Source organism: Geotrypetes seraphini, chromosome 5 (genome assembly GCF_902459505.1).
Source record: "Geotrypetes seraphini chromosome 5, aGeoSer1.1, whole genome shotgun sequence".
NCBI lineage: Eukaryota > Metazoa > Chordata > Amphibia > Gymnophiona > Dermophiidae > Geotrypetes > Geotrypetes seraphini.
In genome coordinates, this window is record NC_047088.1 from 186,599,603 (window position 1) to 186,617,001 (window position 17,399).

General features: G+C 39.1%; 1 protein-coding gene across 1 annotated transcript in view; it reads right to left on the reverse strand.

Moving 5' to 3' along the window:
• ZNF804A (zinc finger protein 804A) overlaps positions 1 to 12,222 on the reverse strand; it is a 40,242-nt gene extending 28,020 nt beyond the window's left edge. Inside the window, exon 1 of the mRNA XM_033944120.1 lies at positions 11,428 to 12,222. Coding sequence (XP_033800011.1) covers positions 11,428 to 12,222 — 795 coding nt within the window. The remainder of the gene's footprint in view (positions 1 to 11,427) is intronic.
• Positions 12,223 to 17,399: the final 5,177 nt, after the last annotated feature.

The following is a 17,399-nucleotide window of genomic DNA, read 5'->3' on the forward strand; positions in this document are numbered from 1 at the left end:
AGTCTCTCTAAATGTAGGTGCATATATGCCACATGCACTCATGTTTATGCAGATAGAACTACAATCCCAAATCTGAGGAGTAGAAATTGATAATCACCTATCCATGAAAAGCCACTTACAATCAATAATAAAAAAAATTATTTCCTTGTAATGAGAAAACTAAGATCCATCAGAAAATACTTTGAAACAGAGGCTTTCCAAATCTTAGTGCAATCCCTAATCCTATCTCAACTTCAGTTGTGCAGGAGTTAAAATATGAAATTCCCTTGTGGGCTAAATATGAAATTGTCGTGAAAGGGGCCTGTTTAGAAAATTTTTAAAGACACAATTATTTGTAGACACCTTTTTCTAGTCAGTAATCTTCTCTGGTTTAGCTGAAGAATTATTCATGATCTTTTTATTTAAGCTTATGCTGCTATTTTGCAGATATGTTTTTAGGATTGTTTGTTTTATTATGTTCTTTTATAATTTATGCATGTAATTCATGTAAACCGTTTAGTTTTAAACGGTATAGAAATTTTTAAAATAAATAAATTAAATAAAATAAATAGATTACTGTAATATAACATTAGTTCTTTCCTCTAAAACTTTGCTATCACGTCTACAACCAGTTCAAAATGCAACAGTAAGACTATGGAAATCAGAACACTTATGCCCTACTATATGAAACTACATTGGCTGCCTATAACCACAAGGATCAAGTTTAAATTAGGTATCACTGCCTTTAAGATCCTGGAAGGCAACGCCCCCAACTACCTAACAGAGTTGGCCACCCTAATTCAGAGTGCCTCCAACAGATATTACACCCGAAAACTTTTCCACTTAAAATTTCCAGCATGAAATAATATAAAGTCTACTAGGCAAATTACCTTATCCATCCAATATCAATTAGCAAAATGCTGGAACCAACTACCACTTACACTATGATCTTGTGACCACTATCTCAGATTCAGAAAACTTTTAGCAGATTCAGAAAACTTTTAGCAACATTTCTACACCAAGACAGAGAGCCAACCGTGAAGTAACTGAAATGGTAATTGTAAAAGCACGTCTAGACTGTCTAATGCAACTCCTGGGACATAACGATGAGCCAACGATGACCTACTTGAACTTGAAATGATGTATTGCTAACTATGACCAAACTGTATTAATAACTGTACTGATTTTCTTATACTAGCAACTCTACTGAATATCTGTGTCAAACTATCTTTGTAACTTTCTGGGTAACTAACCTAACCTCTTGTAATGTAATCTGACCTTGAACTGAATAGGGAAAGGCAGGATAGAAAACCTGATTAACCTAACATAACATATCAAGAAGGCTATTTTATAAAAGCCAATTTCTGCAATTAAAATTGCTGCTTTACACACAGAAATGCTTTAGAAAATTATCAGCCCTACTGGTAAAAGAAAATAGATTTTTAGATTGTTCCCTTGGGCTTCTGGAAAGCTTTGAATTCTCAGAAATGAAAGTTCAACTCAGATCCACTTCAGGAACTCCAAAAATATTTTGAACATGAAAATTTTCATTGCCAGAGACATGAACTAATGTTTTTTTCTCTCCTTCTGTCTGGTTGGTATCAAACAAAAACACCTATTACTTAGCTGTACAATATAAGTCAGATTTGTTAGGCTACTTTGTGGATTGAAGAAGTTTGATCATGTAACACCTTCCTATCGACTTCTACACTGGCTGCCGATGGAGGCATGCATGAAATTCAATTTTGGATTTTTTTGCTTTAAGGTACTATATGGTTTAACCCCTAAATATATAACAGACCTTTTCTCTTTCACATCCAACAGACATAAGAGAAGCTCACTTCCAAACTTTGTTTCTCCACCGGTTAGAGATTGTAAATTTAAAAGACATCATCAACATCTTTTCTCACATCAGGTGGCATTATGGGGCAAAGATCTGGAACAACTGCTCATGCCTACTACTTATGGGGAATTCAGGAAACACCTAAAAACATATCTGTTCCCGAAGTACTTAGGTAACTGACCTATACAATCTTAGTCCACAACAACTGATCTTTAGAACTGTTAATAACTAACTCCTAACTTTGTTAATTCTACTCAATCTGTAGCATCTTCTAATCATTGTAAACCGCATAGAACTTCACGGTCCTGCAGTATATAAACTGTTATCATTATTATTTATTTGTATGATTCTTGCTGTTTACCTCTGCTTGCAGCTGACAAAAGGGCCAATTGTCCCTACCAGTGCTCCCTCTAAGGTACAGCATGCACAACCACACACTGTTCTTAAAGTGGTCACATATCATTCCTGAACCTACTGCAGGAGACTTATAGGAGCCTATGCCACTGAAAATACTGCTCAGTGAAATAAAATGAAGCCACAACCACGTTCTCAAGTACGAGTCTTAATTAAGTAGGGCGTTTGTAACTCGTAGACTGCCTAATTGTATAATGCATGCACATAAATGATAGGCATGCCTCTTTCCCACCCATGCCTCTCCCAGGTCCATTCATCCTTGTACATTACATATTTTGCCCACACAATTCACAGAATCCCGACTAAAAATACTTATACATATATTAATGCCAAATAGCAGCTGATTATTAGTTACATGTGTAACTGAAAATAGTCTATAACTTGTGCATGTGTAAACTTTTGCGCACAAGTTTATAGAATTATGGAGTAAGAGTTGGATTCAGTAAATGATGCTCAAAATTTGGTGCCAGTAAAAATCAGTACTAAGCGTGATTCTATAACGGGCATGCACCCTCTCCAGAATGCACTTAGCCCCAATTCATATGCCTAAGTTTAGGCACTAGACTTATGGTGTAAATGCTGGAACTGAAGTTAGGCAGGCTGAGACTGTATTCTACAATCACGTGTGCAGCTTTTTAGAATACCTCTGATGTGCCCATGGCTACACCCCCTATTGAGTGAAGTTATTAGAGTTAGGCACCATGCCTACATTTTAAAGAGTACCAATTAAAATCAATAATTGGTTGTTAGCACTAATTATTGACCAGAAAGAGCTCGATTAATTTGCAAATGCATCTTAGGCAAGCGTTCAAATTTGGGCATGCAAATCTGTGTGCCATCTATAGAAATGGGGGATGAGGAGGTTTTGCATTACCTGTTATGCTAACAGTTGACATATATCAGCCAGCTTCAGCAAGACGTTACCTCACTGATTTGCCAAACTTCATTCTGTATAATTTCACAATATTTTCAGGTCCTCAGCGGGCCACCACACACTCAAACCATCTCATTGTGCGGGGCTTTATGCTCCCACTCGTCACTGGACCCAATGTATATTTTTATCTGTGCATGTTTCATAAATATTGATTTTTTAAGAAATTTTTTATATAAATATATGCTAAAAGTACTTAGCTTGTGAATTCGACGCTAATCGGGAGGGTAGAAACATCAATCACCCAACATGTTTCGCCCATGTGATTCAAAGGCTTTATCAAGGCTCCCTCTCCCGTTCATAACCACTGTCTCCCACCATTGCATCTAGAATGAAATGCTTATCTAAGATCTAAGATCTTAGATCACATTTCGGGTGGCCACGTCGTGAAGAGCATATAGTTTTGAGGGATTGTGCCCTGAGGAAACCCGAACAGGGTGAAACATGTTGGCGACTCTGTCCCTCTTGGCTAACCACCCAAGTTAAGTTAATCACATAATTTATAATTATTTATTGAAAATATAGAAAATATATCAAGACAAGCATAGTACATCCTATATTAATATACCAGTGACCCGATGACGATAGGGGGCATAAAGCCAGAAGTCATGAAAGTTTATTGAGCTTCTGGTGGCACCTCTGAGGGCCTGGAGAATTTATTGTATAAACAACTTTGGTATAGAAAATATTCAGGGGAGGTTTACACTACACCATCCCCCTAACTGTGTTGTAGAATACATTCTTCTATAAAGTATTCATACATCTAAGCCTTATATAGAAACAGTTGACATATGTACATAAATTACTGTTCACACCTGTTCCCTTTCCCATTCCATATTATACAGTTAGGGTCTGATTCTATAAATGGCACCTAACTGGGTAGGTGCCCAGGAAAATGGCACCTACTGCATGTCATTCAAAGTTAGGCGCTGTTTATAGAATTGCACCTAGCGGAGCCTAAGTCGAATAAGGTGCCGATAGTGGTTCACAGCTTTGGCAGCTGTATATTAGGCTAGGATTTTCTTGACCTAAAATACCGGCATCTATCTTATTCCATGCCCAAACTCTGCCAACCATGCCTACTTTCCGGGTAGGCACCTCAATGTAGTCACCTACATCATGCCTACCGAGTTAGGCATCTACCAGAAAAAAATAATTTTTAAAAATTATTTTTTAATGGTGTTGCTCAATTAACACTGCAGACTGAAAAAAAAAAGTTAGACTTCTAACTTGTAAGGCACCATTTACAGAATCAGGCCCTTAATGTGGGAATTAATGCATGCTGTGTCCAGCTGTAGCATTAACTGTTAGCATGATCATGCGCCAACAGCACATGCTAATTCCCACACTAACTGCATAATGTACTCTAGCAAAAGGTCCCTGAATGCTATATGGTAATAATATACAACTTAAATGGGAGTTGATGTAGCAAAAACACAATTACAGCTAGTGTGAACAGTTGGTTTACAGCCCAATATGCATATAAATCTCATGAAATTTCAGAACAGTAGAAATAATGACGGAAACCTCAGAGCTCGAGCTCAAAGACAGAGATGTGGAAGTTATTTGGTGCCTGTAACTCTCAGGTATTCACAGACCCCAGCTGTCTTGCGGCAATTTAATCTGGTAACCATCTGGCACTGTTGCAATCAAAATGATATATGTCTCACTGCTATAAAATACTTATAATCTAGCTGGGTGCAGGATTGCCCAATTAATCTTTTATATATTTAATTCTGTTTTCAGAGGATTCAGTACATATTTTCATGATTAATGTATCAGAGGGAAAACTAGACTTTATTCTCATCATACAGCAAGCTAAGAACGCGCCTGTTTAGTTGTATTAATAGTTATCTGGATAAGTGGCATAATAGGGCCTGTCTAGGGATATTTGATGGCGCTATCTGGATAGTGTCACTCAATATCCTTACAGACTGACTCAGTTCTATCGATGTAGGGGTGGGGCTCGGGCTGTTATAAGTTATTTGTTTGGAAGCAATATTGAGACGGCAAAACACATGAATATCCAAATAATGTTAGGACAGTAAAAAAGGCACTCCTAGTTTCACCAAGATAGTGATCTCAGTATCTGCTGGTCATTACAGGTTTCAGGTTTCTTTAAAATTTGATTAAATTGCTTATAATACTTCTAAGCGATGTACATTGTAAAATGGGTTACATTATTATAAAATAAGACTACATCTCAAATCATACAAGGACCAACATGATACAACAGGGAAAAGGGTTGAACTACAATAGTTTTATTAAAGGAGTCTAGGGAAGCACATAAGGATTGACAGGGAAAATCTCTGATGTCTCCGTAGTTTAATAAACTTTGTTAAAGAGAAGTATCATACATTCCATACTTAAGTATGAAAAGCATCTTTAATTAAATAAGAAAGTCTTTAAGCTGCTCTTAAAGCGATCAAGCTTTTGTTCTTCTCTAAGATATGAAGGTAAAGTATTCCATAACTGCAGAGCATAAACTGTGAATATTTCGTTTCTTTGAGTATTAATAACCTTTAGGGAGGTAATTACAAGTAAATTGTGATCTGCAGATCGTAAAGTTCTCAATGGTGTATATGGTATTAAGAGTTTATCTAAGAATGCTGGTAAGTTTGATTGTCGTATTTTAAAACAGAGCAAGATTATTTTATAAGTAATCCGATGGGATATTGGCAACCAGTGGGCATTTTGTAGAAGGGGTGTCACATGATCAAATTTTTTGGAATTAGCGATGAGTTTTATAGATGCATTCTGGATTAACTGCAAGTGTCTTAGTTAGATCTGGGTGATGTTTTTATATAGTGAATTACAGTAGTCCAGTCTAGAGATGACGAGGGAATGGACTAAGGTTTTAATGCAGCTGGTTCTAGAACTTTTGCGATTGATATTATCATTCGGAGCTTATAAAAAAAAGCTTCTGGATACTGAATCTGGATAAGAACATAAGAATTGACGCTGCTGGGTCAGACCAGTGGTCCATCGTCCCAGCAGTCTGCTCATGCGACGGCCCTCTGGTCAAAAACCAACGCCCTAATTGAGACTAGCCCTACCTGCGTACGTTCTGGTTCAGCAAGAACTTGTCTAACTTTGTCTTGAATCCCTGGAGGGTGTTTTCCTCTATGACAGACTCCGGAAGAGCGTTCCAGTTTTCTACCACTCTCTGGGTGAAGAACTTCCTTATATTCGTATGGAATCTATCCTCTTTCAATTTTAGAGAGTGTCCTCTCGTTCTCCCTACCTTGGAAACTCGGTGCCAGCTGCTATCCAGACATTGGTGTTGAATACCTGCATCTAATTCAGCCACGGTAACAAGTCTTTAAATATCTGATATGCCACGGCTAGATATTTAGCAACACAAAAACTCTAAAGGGATAACAAAGGAGATACTCCCCAATAATAAAACCGCGTCTAGCATTCAGCTAAGTAATTTTGTTATTCTGTCATGTTCTGGGTGTTGCCCTTGAACTATTTTTTGAGCAAGAAGCGTTATGAACGATTTTATTACAATATCAACGTTCACATATATATTAAACTAAACTAAACTAAACCTTAAGTTTGTATACCGCATCATCTTCATAAAGATAGAGCTCGACACGGTTTACAGGTAATTCAATAAATGACGGAAGGACATAATAAGAAATTAGAGGTTATGAAGAGGATAGCTAACTTTACATTTTAAATAGATAGCTTTACGTTTTGGAGAAAAGCCAGGTTTTCAGATGCTTTCGGAATAATTGGAATGAGCCTAGGTTCCGCAGTGGGGCAGGGAGGTTATTCCAAAGCTCACTGAATTTGAAGAAAAGGGATTTCCCTAATTTACTTGCATACATATAAAAAATAGAGTTAAAGATGTAGCATGGACTGTGGACATTTTTGCTTGCTTGGTAAAGTTCTATGGGGATTTCTCATTTACCCTGAGTTTCCGTATACTGAAACTCTCATATAAAGATATATATAATTATTTGTAGAGCACTTTCACAAACGAGGTTCTTTTTTGGTTCTATTTCTAATGTGGCAACATATCTGTAGTAACATTCATCTGTAGAATCTTATCATCTTAAAAGAGTTCTCTTTTACTAATCAGCGCTAATGCATTCTGTGGCCACCGGGCCCTGGACTAGGCGAATAGCGCCCCGGATGGACCACAGGTAAATTGCGCTGGCGTGCTGCTGAAACTAGAGACAGTCCCCACAGGCCAAGTATCAGAAAAACCAGTCAAGAGGAAACAAGTCAAGAGGAAACCAGGTAATTAGTTAAATTCTATCCAGGGTTCTTTATTTCTCCAAAAATCTGAATGGGAAACAAGAAACAAAAAGGAAAAATTCAAAGCAAAAATCCTGGTCAGCAAATCAGGTGGGGTGGGGGGAATATTTTATGATCTATTTTGTTTATGATTAATTGTTGGATATAAGGGATGGGGGATATTTGATGAAAGGTATAATTTGATGATATAATAAGTAATGTTAAAGTATAAAATGATTGTATTTTGTGTTATACTTATTGTGAGTTTTAAAAAATGAATAAAGTTTTAAAAAGCAAATCAGATTATACACAGTCCCTGTGCTATAGCAAGGGCAGCACAGCTTCTTGCAGCTAGGCCTCACCTGAGCCTAGGCCTTACTCCGACCCAAGGACTGGGCCTTGCTCTAAAAGAGAACTAATTTCACTGAGCAGTGTAATAGCTTTTACTGCTTTATTTCACACAATACCAAAAGAAAAGTTCAGGAGGCCCTCAGCTCTCTGCTTCTGAGCTGGGGCAGGAGAACTGCCAAGTTTGTCTTCACACAATATTCAAATATTCCCACCCGAGGTCTTGACAAACTTCTCCCACTTAGAACAGTTCTCAGTCCCTTTGAATTACTTCATTCAAAACAAGAATCATAATCTCACAAGGCAAAAACAAAACTGTGAGAGTTCCAGCAACAGCCCTTATAGAACACAAGAAGGTGCCCTGCCTCCGCCTGGACCTTGAGTTGGGCCTCAGCAGTGCTGTGAGCCCATGTAGCAAAAAGGAAAAACAACAAAACTCTTTCATACTAGGTCACAGTCTGGAGCACAAGTCCCATTAATTGTCCACACCAAAAATCCAAAGAAGTATTCAAAACAGTTTTCAGAACAGTGGACAGCTTTGGAAACTTCCCACAAAAAAACCAGTTTTTCAGTTAGTGGCCTTGCAAGCAATACCAATTTCCATTGCTTCAGGTTCTGGAAATATATGTTCACAAACCTCCATTGCTTCCCCTTGAGATTTGGCCTCAGCTTCCTGGCAAGGAGCTACATTTTCCACTTCTATGGGTTCCAGGCTAGTTGTTCTGGTCTGGCTGACTGTTGAGCACAGCAGAGAGGACCCTTTCCCTTCCTTTTCCTCTCCGATTCTGAATGGAAAACAACTAGATTTTCAGGGGGAAAGCCACACCCTGATCTCAGTGTGCCTGTGCTGTTCTGAGGCTCTCTTGAGCTCCCTCTGTGGATGTTCTAGAAATTGCAGGGTTTTCTCATAGGAGCATTCTGTCTGAACCAAATATTCACAGGCTTAGGAGCAAACCTAGCAGAGCTGGGCTGAGTTACCATGTCCTCAGCTTCTGAATAAACAGATAGGACCTCATCCTCTGCAGATTCTTCCCTAGTATACTCCTGGAACCTAGGCTGCTGGGCTCTGCAGGGCTTGGGAACAACTTTCCTAGCCCTGTCTCTGCCTCTCCTGGGGTTTCCAGCTGGGAACATGCCAGGCACAGAGTCTGACTGGTCACAATGTCTAATGCAACCAAATTGGCCTAATGCGAGAGGCATCAAAACATTCTGCCTTAGTTTTGTCATTTGCACCATGCAATAAGTATTTGGTTTTTTTTTTCTTGGATGGGGCATGTCATGTGTGTGGATGGGGTGTGGATGTGCTGATCGGCTAGCGTGTGTATATTACTGGTACACTGTTAGCGCATTATTAACCCAGGAGCCCTTAACACCACCTGAATAAGAGGCACCAAGTGCTCCTGTGGTAATAATTTGAATGGCTGCATACTATTGCTCTACAGACAGATATCACTAGGCACTCTATTTACAAAACCTTAGGGATAAGCAACAATTAAGTTGAAAGTATAGCACTACTTATTCTAGTACTCTTCAAAAGAACAATTTCATGTGATCCATAGGATCGTCAGAGGTGACACCCTCGAAAATATTGTCAATGGGAGTTATTTTGACTTAAAGAAGAACACCGTGTAAGGGGGGATTGCCTTGAAAGAGCCTATACTGGTGAAACATGGATTTGTGTTGGCTGAAGTAACCCCCCCCCTCCAATATGAATGCAGATAAGTGGCTTTTATAAAAAATTACAATATAATACAATTGGAAAGTTGCAATACATGAAAAATAAAGAATGATGCACATATATTTATAAAATTATTATTTTGAACTAATGAAGAGATGTGGTGAAAATAACTCCTATTGACAATATTTTTGAGAATGTCACCTCTGACGGATCTTTGGGTCAAGTGAAATTGTTCTGTTGAAGAGCACTAGAATAAGCAGTGCTGTGCTTTCTTCTTTTGCTAATATTAGTGCATGACCATTAATGAAACAAGTTGAACAAAAAAATCCTGTTTTCAAAGCTGCACCAAAAATGGGCGTAACACATGGGAAAGGGCTGTGTAAGGACACACTAAACCCATTTGTTAGCACTGAACATAAGAATAGCCTTACTGAATCAGACCAATGATCCATCAAGCCCTGTAGCCCGTTCTCACGGTAGCCAATCCAGGTCACTAATACCTGGCCAAAACCCAAGGAGTAGCAATATTCCATGCTACCGATCCAGGGCAAGCAGTAGCTTCCCCCATGTCTTTCTCAATAACAGACTATGGACTTTTCCTCCAGGAAATTGTCCAAACCTTTCTTAAAACCAGCTACGCTATCTGCTCTTACCATAACATCTGACAATGCGTTCCAGAGCTTAACTAGTCTCTGAGTGAAAAAAAATTTCCTCCTATTGGTTTTAAAAGTATTTCCCTGTAACTTCATCGAGTGTCCCCTAGTCTTTGTAATTTTTGACAGAGTGAAAAATTGATCCACTTGTACCCATTCTACTCCACTCAGGATTTTGTAGACTTCAATCATATCTCTCCTCAGCTGTCTCTTTTCCAAGCTGAAGAGTCCTAATTTTGTTTAAAATGTAAAACAAACTAAAAAAAAACCCCACTTTCATTTGACTTGATTTGATTTATTATTTACAGCCAACCTAACTATAAAAAAACATTGTAGGTGAGAAACAGCAAACAAGTGAAAAAGAAATAATAATTTAAAATATAGCTATTAAATTTAATAAAATAAGACAATTTATTAAATATTGAGCCACCTCAGTTAGAGGTTTGTTTGTTTTTTTAACACGCTGTGGCAGTCAAAAATAGCTGGATATTTAGCAACATTATCCAAATAGTGGCACTCAGCTCCAGATAAGTGCCAATATTATGGAAGTTATCCGAATAACATTCTGTTTTAAGCTATCCATATAAATTTTCTGGATATCAGACTGAATATTGCTTCTATCTGGATAAGTTCTGGGATAGCCCAGGCTCTATCCATGCTCCATCCCAGCACCATCCACATCCATGTACAACTTAGGCACAGGTATTTAGGCCTGGTTTTCATTAGCGTAAATGGGTGCACCTAAATGTTATGTCATGCACGGCTACTAAATATGATTCTATATACAGTATAGTGGGTGCCTCTTATAGAATCACGTTAAGCACAGTACTGTTGGGCACTCATTTCTTAGGTGCCATATATAGAATTTGGGCCTTAGTATTCCTTTTTTTTTTATTTAACTTTATTTTTATTGAATTTAACATACTTTACAAGTATAACTACTTGATTTAGAAATACAGAATCATGTTCCAAAAGAAAAACATCATTAAACATTGCAGTCTTTAAAATAAATATATATGAAACTTAACTCTTCCTTAGACCTCAATTAGAAGGAGGAAAAGAAAACAAAGATATTATAGGAGTAATATTACAATGATACAACAAAAAAAAAAATAAAAGTAAAGACTTAAACGCTAGAACCCAGCATTTCCTTTAAGCTGACACATTTGCATGGATAAACTAGCAAAAAAGTAGCACCTAGCTTCCTTGTCTCTTCTCTCATGCCCAAAAACATTTTCCTTCTTTCCTGGGTTATTCTAGTTACATCATGATATAACCATAAACGTTGACCACAAAAAAGTGATCCAGACTTTTTAAAGAATAGCCTCATAACTGCGTTAAGATCTTGTTCAAAGATGAAGTTAACAATTAAAGTTCCTCTTTCTTTAACTTCCATAGATGATTCCTCTAATATTGCCGTGAGATTTTGCAGATCTTTATCAGTAACCAAATTCTCACCCTTAGGTATATCTAAATTTCTTTTTGAAGTAGGTAAGAAGTATACTTTGTTTAAAGGTGGAATCTGATCTTGCGGATAGTTCAAACATTCTACCAAAAATTTTTTAAAAATCTCAATGGGTGATATTGCCGAAATCCTTGGGCAATTTAGAATTCTCAAGTTCAATCTTCTGTTAAAGTTCTCAATCATTTCTATTTTATGGGCTGTAGAATTTTGTTCTTTAACAATGGTGGTAATTGAGTTTATCAGTGAAGCTGACTCAATTTGTATTTTATCCATGCATTCTTGCTTAACTTTTAGCAAACTTTCAGAAAAGTTATCCATTTTCTTAACCATTACCTCAACATCTGAGGCAGTCTTCTCCACCTTCACATCCATTCTCTTGATAGCCTCCAAAAGTATTTCCAGTGTCACTGCTGGGGTGCTTGTTAGTGCTCCTTCTCCTTCAGCAACCTTTCCTCCCAGCGTTCCAGCTAGGGCTGTAGCTCCTCCCATTGCCTGCTCCGGGGTCTCCAACTCCTCTCCCTCGGGGCCAAGCTCGACACTCTGTGCCTCTGCTGGACATGGGGGCGCAGAGAGATGCGGTGGAGACAACGATGTCAGCAGGTCCAAAGACCCGAGTGCTCCCTCACTCAGGTCCGACGCGGAACTCTCCCGCCGCTGGGACATTTGGGCGTCGGCTGGGCTCAGCGGCTGCAAAAACCACTGAAATGACTGCTGGGCTGGAGACGATGTGAGCAGCGGCAAATGACCCGCTCTCACACTCCCCTTCCTCTTCGCATGAGGCATTCCGACAAGTAAGTATCTGGTTGAAGTATTAATATGAAGAAAAAACGCTAAGCCTGCCGAGCACAGCTACATAGCGTCCGCCATCTTGTATTCCTCCCCCTCATTGTCAGTATTCCTTTTTTTATTGGATTTTGCTCACACCTTCAGGTACACTAGGGGGGTCTTTTACTAAGGCGCGCTAACCGACATGCCCATTATATTAGCATTTAGCGCACGCTAAATTGGCTAGCGCACCTTAGTAAAAGGACCCCTAGGTATTTCCATAGTACTTGCTTGGTACCTGAGGCTACAAAGGATTAAGGGCCGGATTCAGTAAGTGGTGCTGAAAATTAGGTGCTGGGAAAAATTGGTATTCTGTAAAGAGCACTCTGGAATGAGTGTTTGTTTTTTAAAAAAATTATTTATATAATATATAAAATGTGTACCATTGATTTCCATGACCAACTTTAGGCACAAGGATTTATGTCAAGTAAATCCCTGGAATTCTATAACACTGAATGCAATTTTTTGGGATACCCATGCCCCCTTTTGGGTTGCATGGTATAATAGAATGGCATGCAGCCAGATGAATGTGCAAATCTTGATTGGCACCAATTAATATCAATAATTGATTGTTAGCATCCAAAATATTGGCTGTTAATGGCTTGTTAACCAATTAAGCTGGTCGTGCAGCTCAAGATTGGGCTCAAATTTCAATCCACAAATTTGAACAACCATTATAGAATGCAGGGGTAAGTGACTTGTCTAAGATTGTAAGGAGACGCAGTGGGATTTGAACCTGGTACAATCTAAACAAAAAAGGACAGTGAAACACAAATCTAGAATCATACAAAAAAGTTTCACTTTGAAAGCAAAGAAAATATCAACAAACTCAAAAAATCTCTAAAATATATTGTAGAGGTCTAACCACTAGTGACTCTTCCACTCCACAGGTATAGGTAATATATTGTACATGTGCAAATAGCAATTCCAGAAAACCATCATATACACATGGTATTCCACACTACACACAGAATGCAAGAGGCAGAAGAAGTGGTTTGGATGGGCCTAATAGTTTGACGTGGATTTCCCATTTTGCATTAAAAAATCTAGACATTTGCATTTACATCTGCCTCAAGGTAAGTGCCTGCTTGAAGGGCCAGGTTTAAAGGCCAAATTTTCCTCAGATGTCTGTGAGAGCAACTATTTAAATCACTGCTCCTGATAGCATCCATCCCCTCATACGTTGACACAGAGCTCTCCCATCGCATCCCCTTGAATAAAGACCATTTAATCCTATTCTCTGTTTTCTATTTTTTAACCAGTTCTTAATCAACAGTTGGATACTATTTCCTATCCCATGACTTTCTAATTTCCTCAGAAGATCCTCTTTCCCATCCCCAGATATCAAGCCCCTTATAAACCTCCCACAACAGCAAAACATCTGAATCCTAAGGTGTCATTTTAGATCCCAGACCCACCATGAGCAAGTGAAACTAAGGATCAGTGCTGCTCCCAGTAGACTAGCTGGAATCCCAGTGACACCAGGGATGGAATTACAGGTGGAGGCACTGCAAAAGAGCAACAAATATGTGTGTGTGTGGGGGGGGTGATTAATTGCAGGGGTGTTTGTGGGGTGTTTTATGTCTGGGGGGTCAGATAGGGGCTTGAAGTCAGGTCAGATGGAGGACTGGATGTCAAGAGGTGGTCAGGGGAAGAGATATGCTGGAGGGGATTGGAAGAGGGGATCTTATGCTGGGACAGTGATCAGAGAGCCTTTTTGTCCAATGTGGCAGATAGGGTGCCAACTGGGGGGGGGGGGCAAATGATGCTGGGGGTATATAAAGGGGTGAGCAATGGAAGCTGTCAGGAACAGCAATTACAAAAAGCTACTCTCACACAGATCTGGGAAAAAACTCTACACTTTTTCCCCATTTGCAGCTTTTATTAAAATCACTACTCTTCCTGGACATGGTGAGACATTGACATGCACTGTTGCACGTATTTAACGAGAGGATGTGCCTTTGTCAGAGCCTTTGTAAAGTACAGTTGGAATTTTTTATGCCTCAGCTGAGCGTCTTAAATCCCATCTCCATATACTGCCAAAAACTGGCCTCAACATGAAGTTATATGTATGCTCAGTGACTGAAAAAGTACAAGTACAGTTTGAAAATCCATGTATAACTTTAAATGGGTACTTTGCCATTTAAAGTTATTCTTTCTAGTTACCTGTTGGCACTTAAACTTATACTAGCCAATATTCAGCACTTTTTACCCACTTTTATGAAGTGATTCACTCAAGGTGGTTTACATTAAATAGTAGTCAGATACTCTAAGCATTTTCCCTATCTGTCCTGGTGGACTTACAATCTAACTATGGTATCTGGGGCAATTGAGGGTTAAGTGACTTGCCCAGGGTCACAAGGAAGGGCACTGGGATCAAACCCATAATCTCTGGGTGCTGAGGCAACATCGCTAACAATTAGGCTACTCCTCTCTAGCATATCTCCTCTCAGCCTTCTCTTCTTCAAGATGAAAACCCCTAGCTTCTTTAGCCTTTCCTCATAGGGAAGTCATCCGTCCTTTCTAATTCCATTATATCTTTTTTGTGATGCAGTTATCAGAATTGCACACAATATTTGAGGTGTGGTTACACCGGTATTATAATAATCTTATTTTTGCTTTCCATTCCTTTCCTAATAATTTCTAACATTCTTAGCCAACACTGCACAGAGCAGAGGTTTTCAATGTACCATCAACAATGACAACGATCATTTTCCTGGGCAGTGATTCCTACTATGTATGGAGCCCTCCATCATGTAGCTATAGTTCGGGTTCCTCTTTCCCACATGCTTCATTTTGCAGTTGCTCACATTAAGGGTTCCTTTTACTAAGCTGCATTAGGGCTTTAACGCATGGAATACCGCGCGCTACATTGCCCCGCATGCTAGACCTTAACGCTAGCATTGAGCTGGCGTTAGTTCTAGAAGCGTAGCGTGCGGTAATTTCCTGCTAACGCTAGCGCACCTTAGTAAAAGGAGCCCTAAATGTCATTCGCCATTTGGATGCTCAGTCAACCGGTCTCGTAAGGTCCTCTTGCAATTTTTCACAATCTTCTTGAATCTTTGAATAACTTTGGGCTCCTTTTATGAAGGTGCGCTACCAGTTTTAGCGCACACAGAAGATTAGCGCGAGCTATAGCGCGTGCTAGCCGAAAATCTACCACCTGCTTAAAAGGAGGCGGTAGCGGCTGGAACGCCTGGCAATTTAGTGCATGCTATTCCGCGTGTTAAGGCCCTAATGCACCTTTGTAAAAGGAGCCCTTTGTGTCATCAGCATATTTAATTGCCTCACTAGCTCCCATCTCTAGATCATTGATAAATATGTTAAAAAGCAGCAGGTTCAGCACAGACCCTAGTGGAACTCTACTACCTTTCTCCATTTAAAATACAGATCATTTAATCCTACTCTGTTTTCTATTTTTGTACCAGTTCTTAATCCACAGTTGGACACTATTTCCTATCACATGACTTTCTAATTTCCTCAGGTAGGCATACATTAGGCTTAAGTTAGGCATAAGTTAGGCTTAAGTTAGGCTAAAGTTAAGCTAAAGTTAGGCTTACTTTCAAAATTTCAACTTTCTGGCTGATGAATGGCATGTGAGCTTGCTCCGCCCCTGCACCTCATCAGACACTGGGCTCTGCTTAGAGTGAAGGAAAAGCTGGTCTAAGTGTAGTTTTTGCTTCATTTCAATGGAGTTTTAGCTTTCTTAGTCGGAGACTTCATATAGACACAGATTAGGCGTGCTTTCAGCTTTCGCAATATTTCCTATAGTGAGTTTGAATATATTTTTTTTTCTTCTTTCTCCTTCCTAATAGATTTAATAAGCCACCATATCAATAGAACACATCAATATAAACATATTGCATGGAAAACAGTACTTTTCTGCTCAAACAGTAATATGATTTACTCAATACACCACCTTTGGCTTTCCTGCTTAAAAAGAACCCCCTTTTTTCTCAACAAACAGTGCTGCAATCAGCTCTTTCTTGAAAGCAAAGAAAGAACATGAAAAACATATCATTATTGCACACATTACTTCATTTCTCAGCGCTTAAAAAGAGAAAAAACAGATAGAGACCTTAACATGCATTTTCCCTCATTGCAAAATGGAGCTCTTCAGCTTCACAAAGCTGACCTCATTGTGAGATCATCAAGCTGCACCTTCAAGGTAGTATGCTACAATTAAAAGATGTGCTGGGTGTTGAACTCACAACCTCTGTATGATTAGTACAGGACTTTAACCCATAGAGCTACATCAGCTTCTACACAGGTGGATTTCAGTGCTCTTTCATATAATAGTTGACTGACCTGCATATGTATCATCTGATTAACTCATATCACAATCACCACAAAGAAAGAATTTCTGGCTCACCAGGTTAATGTGCCTTGTTGCATTCTGTCCATCTCAAACTTCCTGGTTCAAATCCCAACTTCCTAACAGCTTCCTATTAGCTGTTATAAGAGGGTCTAGATGGTGGACTTTGCTGTTTTTAGCAGCACATTTCCAGGCAAACTTATTTTCTCCTTCCCATAGCTAGGACATCCTAAGCTGTCATGGGAGGAAATATCTCCTCTGACAGAAAGATGCCATTTATGGCTCACCAGGTTAATGTGCCTTGTTGCACCTTGTCCATCTTCTGAAGCTCCCCGGTTCAAATCCCACCCTCACCTTTACTAATTTGAACAGCATCCTAACAGCTCTCATAAGTTGTGGACTTTGCTGTTTTTCATCGGCAGTTTGCAGGCACAGGTGCATCAGATACATTCATCTTCTCTCTGCTACAAGCCATTGTGGTAGGAATGGATTTCTTTCTATGCAATATCTGCACAGGGCAACAGATAGAAGAGTTTATTAAACTTCAGAGGGTTTGGACAGGTATTGAAGGAAGGTACATGTTTTTGAGATGTACCCTAGAGACATTCCTGTTGGTATATTCAGCTTGGCTGTTTGTGGTTTCATGCCTGAGGAGTGTGTGTTGGGGTGGGGGGAGGGGGATTTAGGAAGAGAGAACAGG